At 50.6% G+C, this 13904-nt stretch overlaps 1 protein-coding gene across 2 annotated transcripts in view; it reads left to right on the forward strand.

Moving 5' to 3' along the window:
- CPNE2 (copine 2) overlaps positions 1-13904 on the forward strand; it is a 41848-nt gene that overhangs the window by 23694 nt on the left and 4250 nt on the right. For both annotated transcript variants that reach the window (XM_085071560.1, XM_085071561.1), the window contains exons 6-14: positions 222-305; positions 3318-3407; positions 3640-3738; positions 4544-4630; positions 4810-4869; positions 7222-7355; positions 8081-8135; positions 12312-12363; positions 13293-13426. In XM_085071560.1, coding sequence (XP_084927686.1) covers positions 222-305; positions 3318-3407; positions 3640-3738; positions 4544-4630; positions 4810-4869; positions 7222-7355; positions 8081-8135; positions 12312-12363; positions 13293-13426 — 795 coding nt within the window. The remainder of the gene's footprint in view (positions 1-221; positions 306-3317; positions 3408-3639; positions 3739-4543; positions 4631-4809; positions 4870-7221; positions 7356-8080; positions 8136-12311; positions 12364-13292; positions 13427-13904) is intronic.

The raw sequence follows: 13904 nt of genomic DNA on the forward strand, positions 1-13904 counted from the left end.
CAGTCACCGTGCCAAAATGTGGTGGGGAAATCAAGGGGATTCACATGAACAGGACAGGGAGGTGGGCAGGATGCTGCCTGTGGGTGCTGCCTGTTTGACCCAACCCCATGAGGACAGGGAGGGTGTCTGCAGGGCTGGCCCTGCCAAGGAAGCATCTCTCTTGGACCAGCTGTTGCTGCTTGCAGAGCACTGTGTAACTCACCCTGTTCTTCTCCCTCCAGGACCTTTTTGGGAAGTCAGACCCCTTCTTGGAGTTTTATAAGCCAGGTGACGATGGGAAGTGGATGCTGGTTCACAGGACAGAGGTGAGAGAAACTCCAACCTGAGCTGCTGAGACACCCCTGTCTTCCATCCTCACATCTGCTCCTCTTGCCCTTCATGGCATTATCTTTTCCCTCGCTTATAGAGCAGGGTGGGATCCAGAGATTTCAAAACCTTACAGCTCTCTTCCTGGTGTCCAGCTGAGGCTGCTGGACCCCAGCAGATGAAGATTCACTGAGGCCAGCAATCTTGAGATCTTTTCTGTACTACCCACTGTTGTTATCTAGCATGCAGAAAGGGAGATGCTCTTCAAGCCCATGATAATCTCTAGGTTTATCCTGGGCTTAGACTGAGCCCTGGACCACTCTCCCTCCACTTGCAGGAGCATCAGAGTGAGCTGTGACCTGGGGAGATGGTGGAGGGAAGTGGTGCAAGGTGGGGGAAGGTTAAAAAGAGTTTTTGCCAGACCTTCACCTAAGCTGGGTGTTCAGGCACACCCAGTTTCAGTGCATGAGCACTTGCCCTCATGTGTCAGAGCCAGAGCCACAGCCAAGGAGGCAGAGATCTGAGGTCTTAGTGGGTCTGATCAAGGCCAGCTGATCCCCTCCTCTCCCTCATTTATACCTGCTGTGATATTTTGATCTGAGCTCCCTCTGGTTTTGTTCTCAAGCTGCTAAAGCCAGTGGTGTTAGCAATACCAGGCACAGCATGGACAGGGAGAAACAGGCTGGCTCTTGCTTTAACACTGGAGCAATAAGTACTTTTCAACTGCTTTTTTTCTTCTCCTCAAAGCTTGTTTCGAGGCTTTTTGAGTTTGCACATAGTTCCTGGCAGCTGGTGGAGAGAGGAGGGGGAATCACAGGAGGGGGAAAATCGCAGCAGCCTCCATGGCAGAGGAAGAGAGCTCCATCTCACCCTATCTCACACCCTTCTTTTTCCATCCCTTGTCCCCTCAAGGGCTGGTTAAGGAGCCTGTTGTACCATCACAGGAAACTGCTGTAACAAAACAAAGGGTGAGCTCAGGTGGAAGGAGGAAGTGGTGTTTATTTACAAAGTCTCTCCATATGTTCGGTTTTACCACTTCTGTGTTAAGTCCATGAGGATTTCCTTCACTCACACACCCACATGCACATGAGCACAAGGATGTGGGCAACACCTTGTGTCCTGTGGTACCCATCCAGGCCATCCTTATAATCCCAGCTGTGCTGTTTATTTCTGGGTGCTTTTGCACACACCTTCCAAGGCATATTTAGTTCATATCAACCTCAGTATTTCTACTGTATTTTTGTGGGAGCAGGCTGGGACCTTGCTTGGGTTTTTCCTCATGGTTTAGTGTGGGTAGCTGGGCTTTGACCCAACAAGATGTGTTTCTCAGATGTGGGATTTGGAGTGACCTCCAGCCCTTCCTCCTGGAAGAGGCAGGGGAACTGGGAAGGTGACTGCACCAGCCATTGTGTGGATCTCTATAAGCATGTCAGATTTGTGAGGAGCAGATTCATGTGCTGGTGTTTCCTCTGACTGTCTGCCCAGTTCCTCCATTGTCCTGTCCCACTGGATCAAGGTCTAGCCAAGTTTTCTTTCAAGTAATGGATGCTCCAACAGCTTCCACCTTTACCAGCCCTGAATGCATCCCACTGCCCTCAGAGGAATCTCACATTAGGTGTCCCATCCCTGGAAGTGTTCCAGGCCAGGTTGGAAGAGAGCTTGGAGCAACCTGGTCTACAGGAATGTGTCCCTGCCTGTGTTGGGGGTTGGAACTGGATTATCTTTAAGGTCCAACCCAAACCATTCTATGATTCTGTGACTGTCTTTGTGTTTTGAGGCTGGATACAAAGGAATAAAGTTCTCCATTCTTGCAGCTTTCAGTGCAGGAGTATAACCAGCTCTCAGTCTGATGCTGGCATTTCTCCTGCTGCAGCAGAGGTGTCTGACAGGGTAGGATTAGTGCATTATTGCAGCCTGTAATCTAAACACAAGTGTGAATGCCCAGCTGGAGACGCCAGATCCTTTGCCACCCACCCTGGGGGGCTGGCAGCCTGTGGGCAGCATCTTGGGCTGCATGGGCTCTCCCTGCCCTCCCAGGCTCCTGGAGGAGGTGTTTACAAACTCAGCTCAACTGTTCTGGGTTTTCCCCACTCTCAGAAGGAGCCTGGCTCTCAAACAAGATGTTCCAGGTCCCGTGCAGCTGTTTGCCTGCAGCAGCAGCTGTGGATCTCTTCCTCACTGCTCTGTGCTGTTACTGTTCCAGCTGCAAAGATCCAAGGTCCTCCTCACCAGATATCTCCCATGTTTGCCTTGCACAGAGAAGGGTTAATTTGCTGCCTGTGCCTGACTTTCTTAATATCCACATGAATCTCTTTGTGAGCACCACACCTTTGGGAAGGAGGATCTTTGCCTGCCCTGCAGGCACCTCTGATGTACACAGGATGTGCCTGGAGCCCGCTTGAGTTTGCTTAGATTTCCACCAAGTGATTGCATTCTCTCAGGAAATGTCAAAAAGCATCAATTAATATTTCTCCAGCTCAGGCAGCAGATGTTACACAGATGAGACAAGAGAACTTAATGTGCCCAGGGCTGTTTTGGCTTTCCAGGGTTGGTTGCAGCATCTTGCAGCTCCATCTTCTCGGTGGTCAGACCCCAGATGGGTGCAGGCTGTGCTGAGGTTCTAGGAGGAGGAGTAAGTAATTAGGAGGGGGCAAGCAGTGGGATGTGAAGGGCTGCTGGTCTGGAAGGTGTGGGGTGAGTGGCTGTGCCCATGCTCTGGGCATGGCTGTGCCCGTGCTGCCCAGTGTGCCACAGCTGTTCCCTCAGGCAGTTTTGTTTGATTGCTCCCAGAGGTGGATAAATCACCCAATGCAATGAAAACAAACCTGTTGTAACTCACACGTGCTGCAGCCTGAAAAGGGGAAGCTGCTGTGTTTCAGGGAGGCAGGAGAGGGCTGAGACAGCTTGCCTGGCCTGCCTCATTGGGAACATGGTTCAGTGTGCCTACTTTGTCCCAATCTCTCCCTGTGAATGTGCCCATTGTAAAAGCATCCCTCTGCTCCCACCCCCAGGTGATCAAATACACACTGGACCCTGTCTGGAAGCCATTCACTGTGCCTTTGGTGTCACTGTGTGATGGAGATATGGAGAAGCTGATAAAGGTAACAGGGAGCCCTCTGGCTTGTATTGTGGGGATCAGCCTCTGGGGTTGACTGTTAAACATCTAAACCCCCATGGCTAGCTTGTTAACATACCCCAAACCAACAAACCCTCCAAAACAACAAAAACCACCTTGTTTAGGGTCTCCAGCAGGAAAAGTTGTAGACTTCAGCAGATCTTCTTGCAGGAGACAGTTTCTGTGTCTGAGGCTGGTTTGTGCTCCTTTCACCCCAGGTGGTGTGTTATGACTATGACAGTGACGGGGGACACGACTTCATCGGGGAGTTCCAGACCTCGGTGGGCAGGTTGTGTGAAGCCCAAGATGCCTCTCCAGTAAGTGCTGACATGCTTTTGGGGAAGAATGAGGAAGGGGCTCCTTGGGGTTGGCAACAGGCTTTGGTACTTGCAACCTCCACCTCTGCTGAGAAGAAGCCAAAACTAAATTCCTTTCTCTTTCCACCTGTGCCAGGAGTGACCCAGGCTATGGTTGTAGCTAAAACGTCTGAGCTGGAGAGAGAGCTAAGGCAGCTTTGCTGAAAATCAGGCTCTGCTCAGGTGTCTGAAGCAGCACCCATGATTTTTGGATGCCTTGTGATTTGGGGGGCCAGAAGGGGAGGTGTGACTTGCTGCTGGGGCTGCAGGGGCAGCCTGGTCCCCAGGAGTGCAGGTCCTATGCAACTCCACGCTGGTTTTGTGCCAAAGGTGTCCCCATTTTCCTCTGAAGTGCTGGCCAGGATCCTTGGCAGATGCCTCCTGATTGAAGCTGTGCTGTGAATTCCCCTGGACAGCAGGGCTTTGCACTGCTGTCTTCACTGGGATTGCAAACCAGGAGGAGATCTTGGCCAAGGCATGGGGGGTGTAAAACACCATGTGTGGTGCATTGAGTTTCCTGTCTGGGAAAACTGAGGCACAAAGCCATGGATGTGCCCCGTGTGGGGCTGCACAAGATGAAGGTGCCAGAGGCAGGTGTTGAGCCCATTTTTTCTCTGGATTTGCAACCTTTAGCCTGGCAATAAAATCTTCCTCTGCAGCCCTGGAGGGAGGGTAGCCACAGGACATCCTGCTGGCCAGGGCATCTGCAGCCACGTGGCACAGCCCAGCACTGCTCTCACAGCAGGGTCTGTCTTGTGTGTTACAGCTTGAGCTAGAGTGCATTAACCCCAAAAAGCAAAAGAAGAAAAAGAATTACAAGAACTCTGGGATCATCATTGTCAAGTCCTGCAAAGTGAGTATGTCTCTGAGATGTTTCCTTCAGCCCCTGACTAAATCTGGGTCTTTTGAGGTCCTCCTCATCCCTTCTGCCTCTGCCTCCCTTGTGTTTCCAAGGACAGGCCCTGCATAGCCTGAATAATGATGACAATGATGACAGTTGCTGAAACACTGGTTTTTTGTTTTTTCTTTCAGATAACCAGAGATTTCTCCTTCCTGGACTACATCCTGGGAGGCTGCCAACTGATGTTTACTGTAAGAACTTCTGCTTCTCTTTGCCCAGAAATAGTAACACCTATGTATTGGGCAGAACTGGGGAGGGAGGTTCTGCATGAGATTTGGCACCAGCTTGAGGTGACTTCTCATGACAGTGAGGAGCTGCCCTTTTGGTGCTAAATCCTGGGGGTTTGGGGATTTTGGGGATGCTCAGGTACATCCAGTAGCATGGAGGGAGCTGGCTGGACTTTGGCTGAAAGCCAGACTTTCCAAAGGACCTTCTGACCCATCACATAATGTTATCAACTTCTCTCCCCACTTCAGGCTTTAAGCACCCTCATTATTTTATAGAAGCTCTCCTTATTCTGAACCCAGATGAGAGGCTTTGGGGTGTTAAAAAGATGGGTTTCTGCCTTTTTACTGGCATTTCCACCTTCTTTCAAGCTGGACCAGATCTTGTCGGGGGTAAATAAGCAAGGAAATGACAGCCCTGAGTGAAACAACCACAATGCAGGAGTGGGGTTCTCAATTTTTGCAAACTTTCCTGGTGCAGCATCCAGAGAGCTGCAGGCACTCGCAGTTAGTTCAGTTTGTATTTTGTTGTTTTATCTGAAAACATGATGGGGGAAGAGTAGGAGGAGGAGGAAGAGTTGCCATAGGAACAGCAATGATTGGGAGAGCTTTTTGTGTGCTGTTCTGCCTCTGTGTGCTTTGGTCTTGGTGCTGGAGAGTGAATAGAAGAGAAAATCAGTGAGTTTATTGGTATTACAAAGCTCTTGCGTGAATTAGGTTTGAATGCAGGAATCTTCCCCCCATCTAAAGATTTGCTGGTTATTGGAGGGCTCCTCCTCCTCCCAAGACATCTTTGGTCCAAAGGGTGTGTTTCCAAAGGGTGCAACTCTGCAGAAACACCTGAGTGGGGAGGAGGGTGCTGCACACACCCCCCTGCAATTTGGAAAGGCCACTTGTGTCCTCCCCACGGAGAAAAGTGGTGGGGAGAGAAGGTCTGAAGCCACAGGGAAGAGGGACATTGGGCCCAGCCGCTTGCCTTGTGTTGAGACAGACCAGCTATGTCCCTCTCAGACCTGCCTGAGTGTTGCTCTTGATGGCATTGCTTGCACGAGCAGAGCCCCAGCCTGTCTGACTCCACTGAGTCCCCACGCCGTGCCTCAGTTTCCCTCTTGCCCTCTGGCCGTGGTGTCTTGGATGCAGCTGAACTCAGGGGCATTACAGAGGTGAAGCACGAGTTTGGTGAGGCTGTATAGCTGCTTGATGAAGAAGCTGGGTTTTCATGGAGCCATAGGATGGTTTGGATTGGAAGGGACTTTCAAAGATCATCTCGTTCAACCCCCTGCCATGGTCAGGGACAACTCAGGTTGCCCAGAGTTTGATCCAACCTGGCCTTGAACCCTTCCAATGACAGGGCAGCCACAGCTTCTCTGGGCAACTTGTGCCTCACCACCCTCATCGTACATTTCTCCCTTATCTGCAATCAAAACCCATACTCTTAGAGTTTAAAAATATGTTCTCTTTTCCTGTCATGCCTGTTTGACCAACAGGCACACCCTGTGCTGTGATGTCTTCTTGCCCCAGCCAGGCCAAGGTCCCTTCTCAGGCAAACTGCCATTCATCCTCTCCCATTATGGATACGGAGCAAAATCTCCCTCAAAATCCCTGAGCTCAATTTAGCCAGTGGAGTTATTTTGGGTTTTGCCTCTTTGCTAAGCAAACAAGTCAAATGCAGTCACGCCGCCCGTTTGCCTCTCCCCAACTCTTCCTTCCCAGTCATCTCAAATTGGGTGGCTCAGCATCTCTCCTCTTCTGACCAGATTTAACTGGGTCTGAGATAGGCATTTCTACAAATGCCTTTAAATAGAAAGCCTAATTGAGGAGGGAGAAAAATGAGTGCCTTGCTGACAGTCCCCTGAGAGCTCAGGATATATTGGTCCCTGGGGAAGCCTGGTGAAGAGCAGATCTTCCTGCCTGCAGGGAAAGGTCTTCTCAGGGCTGTGATTCTTTGGGCAAAGACCTTGAGATCCAAATACCCGGATGGCCCTGGCTACCTTGGTGTCCATGGGACTACTCAGTTCCTGTGCAGCTGGGAGATGGGCAGTAAGAGTCCTGAGCTGGAGGTGACAGTGGCTTGGGGACACCTTATGTGATGCTCATTGATGAAAAATGGAGGTGTAAGAGTGAATTGCTTTGCCTAATGTAGTATTTAATCAGCTTTTTTGCAGGGAATGTGAAGAAATTGATTTTGTTAAACTTTTTCAAAAGTTTGGGGTTTGAGGAAGCTGTGTTTGGGCCTTACAGCCATGAAGGCTTGGTGGCCAGGTCTCTGGTGCCATTTGCTAACAGAGGATGTGTTTATGCATCTCTCTTGTCCTCCAGGTTGGGATTGACTTTACAGCCTCCAATGGGAACCCCCAAGAGCCCTCCTCTTTGCACTACATCAACCCCTTGGGGACAAACGAGTACTTGTCAGCCATCTGGGCTGTCGGCCAGATCATCCAGGACTATGACTCGTAAGCACCATGTCCTTCTGCCACCACCTCTGTTTTGCAGATGTTTCCCTGGCATCTCAGAAGGCTGCTGGGATGCATCTGCCTTGATCCAGGGCTAAGTAATACCTTAAGGGTGTTATTTACCATATACATCAGGATGTAGGAGGAGAGGGTTGGGACAGGCTTCCTCCTCTCCCCGCATTGCTGCTGAGGAGAGGAAAGAGCATTAGCAGAGGTGGAACATCCTCTGCTGGGGGCAGGTGCCCTCAGCTTGCTGCTGTGGAGAGGAAGGAGCATTAGCAGAGGTGGAACATCCTCTGCTGGGGGCAGGTGCCCTCAGCTTGCTGTTGTTTACTGTCAGAGCTGTGACCCCAGATTGCCTCATTTCCTCAGACATCCTGAGGAGCGGAGAAAATACCAGAAAAATATCATCTCAGACATTGATAGAAAACAAAAACAGAAGTCTGTTGCTCTCACTGTGATGGCTTTTGTGACCAAAATGGATTGTTCATTTTTTAAAATCTCCAGGGTTACATGCCTGCAACAGACGTGTGTGTTTGGGCAAGAGGATGCTCTCGGTCTCTATGGGAAACAGAGCAAAGCTGGACTCTTTTTTTCTCTAAAGATCAAATTCAAGGGGGAATATCTATTCTCTCTGTTCAGCTCCCATTTAAATGTTTGGGAGAAGCTGTGCAAGCCTGCTTCGTGTGTGACAATACACCCATATTTTTCCTTCTTCTCTTTAGAGACAAGATGTTTCCTGCTCTGGGATTCGGCGCGCAGCTCCCGCCCGACTGGAAGGTGAAGTGCTGTGGCCACCTGAGTGTTTGAGATGGGTTTGTCCTGATATTGCCTGGGCAGGAGCAGAGCTGCCGGTGCTTGGTCAGGGAAAAGCTGGGGAAAAGCTGTGGAGAGGGGAAATGGGCAGTTGTGGAATCTCAGCCAGTGAGGTGTGTCAGTCAGGGTGGGCAGCAAGGCAGGGATGGGGCATGAGCAGCCCATTCCTTCATTCTACACTGGCATGGAAGCAGCAGCTCCCTGGCATTAATGGGCACAGCCAGGCATTGATTCATTTTCCTGGCAGAAGGCAGGAACGATTCTGGGGAAGGGAGTAGGCCTCTGGATGAATGTGTCAGATGGCAGCTGAGTCTGGAAGGGGGCTGGGAGCTGGGGAGCCTTGGTGTGATGTTGCACAGGCACGGCCTGCAAGGACTGAAGCAGAGGAGCTTTCCCAAAAATCCACCTTGGTCTTTGGTTAGGATTAGACACTGGTCCTGCAAGGGCTGAGCTGCACATCCTGCTCATCTGGAGGGCAGGGAATGGGGCTGTTCCTGCAGCCTGGCTGGCAGATGGGAAGCATCTTCTCACGGCTGAGACAATGTGCTGGGACACCACCATCATTAATTATTGGCTGGGTCTCTTGGCTGCTCTTTGCTCACGCCCTTCATGTGCATTTTCTTTCTGCTCACTGGTTTTGGGGCGTTCCCAGCTTCAGGCTGGGGTTGAATCTCAGCGAGCCCTTTGTGTTCAGTGGGAGGGGAGCTGTGCTCTGGGCTGAGCACAGCGGGCACACAAGTCATGAGCAGCTGGGAACTGGGCTGGGAAGCTCATCACTGCCAACCCTCGTGGCTGGGGATGTCCTGCCCGCTCCGGCTTTGTGCTTTTCTCTGCTCTCCCAGCAGCCAGAATTCATATGACTCAAGTGGGAGCTCTCGCTGTTTGCCAGCCACAGAAGGAGATCCCTCCATGTGCACTTTGGAGCTGATTCATTCTCCTTGGCCTGCAAATATCTCTGGTCTGTCACTTTATCACTTTTGTTGGGAAAATCTAGGTAGGCAGCTTCCAAGGTCTGAGAGCCAGCTGCTGCCAGGGATTTATGATTTGGGGAGAAGAATGGGAATGGCAAATGCAGTAGGGATGGACAGGGCACAGCTGGCTCAGGCTGCTGGGGAATGGATCAATCGTCATGGAGAGCATCCTGTCCTGCTTCCATGTGTGTGAGTCAGTGCCCACGGGAAGGGCATTGCTGGGTTGGAAACAGCCCTTCTGGCAAGGCTGCAGGTGGGTGCTGGGTTGAGGATGTTGGCTGGGGGTCAGAGGCTCTGCATGTTCCTCCTGCAGCCTCCTGTGGGCCTGGAGATGCTCTGTAAAAGCTACCAGAAAAAGCACCCTGGTTTTCCCCAGAATGATTTCTAAGTCTGAGTAAACCCCAGTGGGGAGCAGCTTCTCCCTCCCCAGGTGCTTAGCCCATGCCTGCAGGTCACCCATGACCCATCAGGTGTCTCATACACCTGGGGCCATCCCTGGTGCATTGCCCTGCACCACTCCAGCCTGGGGCTTCATCTCTCCCCAGCTTGCTCTGAGCATCACTAACTCCACTCCCTCATTCAAGATTTTTTGGCCATCAAGGCTCGTTTGGTAATTTTAAAGCCAAAGCAGCAGCTCTTTATGAAAACCTGTGCCCTGTGTGGCGGCGGACAGAAAGCAGGGACCACAGACCCAAGTAAAGATTGCCAAGAGATACAAGAGGTATAAATGGTGCTTTGTGCTCCTGTTGCCATGGCTCCCCCAACGCTTCCCCGGCGCCCGTCGGAGCGAGATGTTTTGCACACAAAAGTCTCGTTGGAAATGTCAAAGAACATCTTGCCGTGTAACAGCTCTGTCGAGAGCCTCAAGTGGTTTCCTAGTAAGGAACAGGAGAGGGGAGCAGATGGGTTGTGGTTTCTGGGGGATGAGCAAAGGCAAGGCAGCAGAGAGGGGGACTCTTAATGTTGGAGCCCTGCTGGTCACCTGGATTTGGGAGATGGGATCAGCCAGAGGAAGCTGGCGGCTTCACCAATGTGCGACCCCCAGGATTTTCTATCCTTTTGCCTTTTATATATTTATATAGGGAGATTGAATCATGGCAGGGGTGGGATTCCTTGGGGAGGTGGCAGAGAACCATCTGTGAGGTTGGTTGTACCCTTTGGGATGGTTCAGTAGTTTCTCCCTGTGAGTTACTGTGGAATGGGATACCTGTAGGTGCTCCACATACCTTTAACTGGGCTCCACAGACCTTAACTGTTTCAAAGTACAAGCTGAATAGGGAATGAGATCCTTTCTTTTATATTTTTTTGTTATTTTGAAGCTCTCCTGTTGATTTTTTTTAGCAGATATATAGATACAGATATATATTTGTATATATGTAAAATTCATAAAAACTCAGAGGAGGTTTTGCAACAATTCTGTCACGTAGGGGTTCTGCTCTGTAGAGCGTGAGGAACACAGCTTCAAACTGTTTCCTTGCTTCTTAAAAGAAAGAGAAACTTCTCTTTTGCAGTGCAAAACATGGAAATATTTCTGCCTGCTTTGTCTATAAATACTTGTGGCAGAATTTTGAACATCTAAAAAAAAAAGGAAGCAAGCTCATTACAACTGCAAATCAATTGAATTTGGGTATATTGCCCAAATTCAAGGCTTCTGTGAGAAGGGGTGTACACAAAACACGGCCATGCACTCAGATTGACTCTAACCTGTTGGCTGTGAGTGTCACTGGTTGTGCTCTGCAGGCTTGGAGAGACCTGAGCAGGCTGTGGCTGATCTCTGGTCCAGCAGCCCATCAGCTTTGCAGCACGGGGAAGACTTTTGGTTGACTTTACTCTTGTTTGGTTGCTATTTCCCACCCCACAGCCTCTTGTATAAATAGTTTCTGCTGCTTTCAACACAATGCCCAGCATAATTGGAAAGTCTGAATCAGACATGTGTTGCGTTTGCAGCCCCGGGAGGACTCTGGCTTCAGAGGGCACTTCAGAGGACACTCGTTTTGCTAGCATTGGGAATATGCATGTCCCGAGGCAATTCCCTTGCTGAAAGGCTCAGCAAACCTCCACCCTTCCAAGAGGGAGACAATATCCTGGTTTTGTAACGCTGGCACGAACAGGGTGGGAGGTTTTTGTTTCAGAGTCCTTGAGCTGGTGGCATGAAAGCCCAAACCACCCCTTCCACTTTCAGAGGTGCTATATGAGGCAGTTGCACACCTTGATGCTCCTGGGAGTCTGTTTGCTTCTTGGAGTGTCTAAATTGCAGGGAGCAGAGTGAGGAATGTCTAACCCCACACATCTGGTGGCTGTTCCACAAGAGAGCTGTTGCCCCACACCAGCTCTGGAAAGGTTCATTCTGGAATCCTGGAGTCCCCTCTTGCAGCCAGGCGACTGAGCTGCTCTGCCTTTGCTGGCAGAGACAAGTTCAAAGCAACTGCAGTCCAGTGCAACAGGCCAGGGATCAAGGTGGGAGGGCTGTCTGCTCTTGCCAGGGACCCATAAGACTATTTTGCAAGAGCCTCAGCTTGAAAGGAGGTGGTGGAAAAGCTAAAGGATCTTGGACGTGCTGTGGTGGAGGGATGTGTTCATGGGCAATGAAAACTAGCCTGGATTGTGCTGGGACTTGCTCTCCATCACACCCAAGCATTCACATCACCTCTCCCATGCTGCCTTTCACCCTCGTGCAGAGAGAGGGGGAATGGAGATGCTGCCAGAACTGGGACTCCCTGTGATGTGTTTGAGTTTTCTCCTTTTATGACCTGTAATAGGATGGAGTAATTTCTCCTAGTGACTGGTGAGGTGGCACAACTGGCTGAGAGCATCCCTTCTGCCTGCTTCCCCTCTGGGCAGCCAGTGGGAAGCCACATGGACAAACCTGCTTTGATAACTGTAGGAGAATATGTGGTGTGATAACTTCAGGAGGCTCCATGATGAGGGAACTGGGGAACTGCACCCTCAAGTGCTGCTCAGCCCTGACCATGTCTGTGTTTGCTGTTTGGGTAGCAGAGGGCTGGGAGGTGTCACTGACTCAGCAGGATGGACCATAACTGTGACCACCTGGTTGTGGTCCAGGGCAGCATCACACCTAAACCAACCCTGCAGCATCAGCTAAACTGATAGTGAGCTGCCTGCCCTGTACTGGCCCTCCAAGTTAATTTGGGTCTTTTCTTCTCCACAGGTGTCCCATGAGTTTGCCATTAACTTCAATCCCAGGAATCCATTCTGTTCAGGTAAGCATCTGCCAGGTTGTCAGAACTCTTTGGATGCCATCAGTGCCTTCTGTCCTTCCTCTGCATTTCTTCAATAACATCTTCCTCCCTGGAGGTGTTCAAGGCCAGGTTGGATGGGGCCCTGAGCAACCTGATCTAGAGGGTGGCATCAGCACCCATGTCAGTGTGGTCAGAGCTAGATGTTCTCTAAGGTCCCTTCCAACCCTTCCATTCTGTGATTCTGTCATCATGGGAATTTTTCAAAGCACATTCAGAGACAGATATGAACAGTGAAGCAGTGCACATGCCAAAGGCACACTCAGAGGAAAGCACAGAAAATTTGGGGGTGTGTAGGAAGGCCCAGGGTAAAATGCAACTGGATTCAGACTGTGTAAAATCCGCCTTCGCTCTGCTGTCTGGTGTGTCCTACCAGCCGTCTGCTCCCCAGCGAGGCTGCAAGAAACACAGGGCCTGTTCAGCAGATGGGGAATTCAAACTTAACACTCCATTTAGCAGCTGAGAGCTGCTCATGGTGATGGCTGAAGGACTGCTCAAATCCTAGGTGGTATGGGGACCATGGACCCTCTCTATCTGTTTTTTGGTTATGTTCAGAGACCAGGAGTTGCTTTTCTTTTTGCTCTTCCTCCTTGGCTGATTCTGAGATTTTTTCAGAATCCCAAGGAATGCCTTCATTGACTGTGGGCACTACAAGGGCTTCCCTACCTCAGCAGGTCTGAGGACCCACTGCAAAGTGACTGAAGAGCAAAGATTGGGTATTCAGAAGTTTGGGGTGGAAGAAATTCATGGATCTGGATGAATCAGGTGGGAAGGGGCAGGAATAGATCTGACTTCAGCTCCATGACAGCATGAGCTAGTGATTCCTACTCGGGCTTGCTGTGGTCTAGAGTTGTGGCACTCTGTAATGCCTGGTTTCTCTGCTTTCCCTGAAGGTGTGGAGGGCATTGTCCAAGCATACTCTGCCTGCCTGCCCCACATCCGCTTCTACGGACCCACCAACTTCTCCCCCATCATCAACCACGTGGCCCGTTTTGCAGCTCAAGCCACCCAACAGGAAACTGCATCTGTAAGTCCCTAAGATTCCATGATGTGATGGCAATGCTGATGGCTTTGGGCAGGGGAACACAAAGCCTGAGCTGGATTTCATGTCTTTCCCTTCTCTGTGGGTCCAGCCTTGCCAGTGGTAACCAGGGTGTCCTCTTAAGGCTGTGAAGAGCATCTAAAGTCAGGAAGATAGAGCTCCCTTGGGTCCCTGTGGCAGAAACCTGCCCATGGAGGATGGCAGACCTGGCCCTGGGTTTTGCTGGCCAAAATAGCTCAGCTTCGGCATCAGCATTTGCAAGACAGGAGATGTTGGGGTAAAAGCTTCCCTGATTCCTGCCTGGAACAAAGCAGGATCACACTTGAAACTTCTTTCCCAGGAGGACCTTTTCCAGCCTTGCTGTGAGTCCCTTGCTCTTCCCAGCTCCAGGCACAAGTAAATACTGAATTTGGTTTAATTCAGCACAAATCCAGGTCGCTCCTCATTTTTTCATTTTCTCTGT

This window comes from Lichenostomus cassidix, chromosome 11 (assembly GCF_008360975.1).
Source record: "Lichenostomus cassidix isolate B80296 chromosome 11, HeHo_3.0, whole genome shotgun sequence".
Classification (NCBI taxonomy): domain Eukaryota; kingdom Metazoa; phylum Chordata; class Aves; order Passeriformes; family Meliphagidae; genus Lichenostomus; species Lichenostomus cassidix.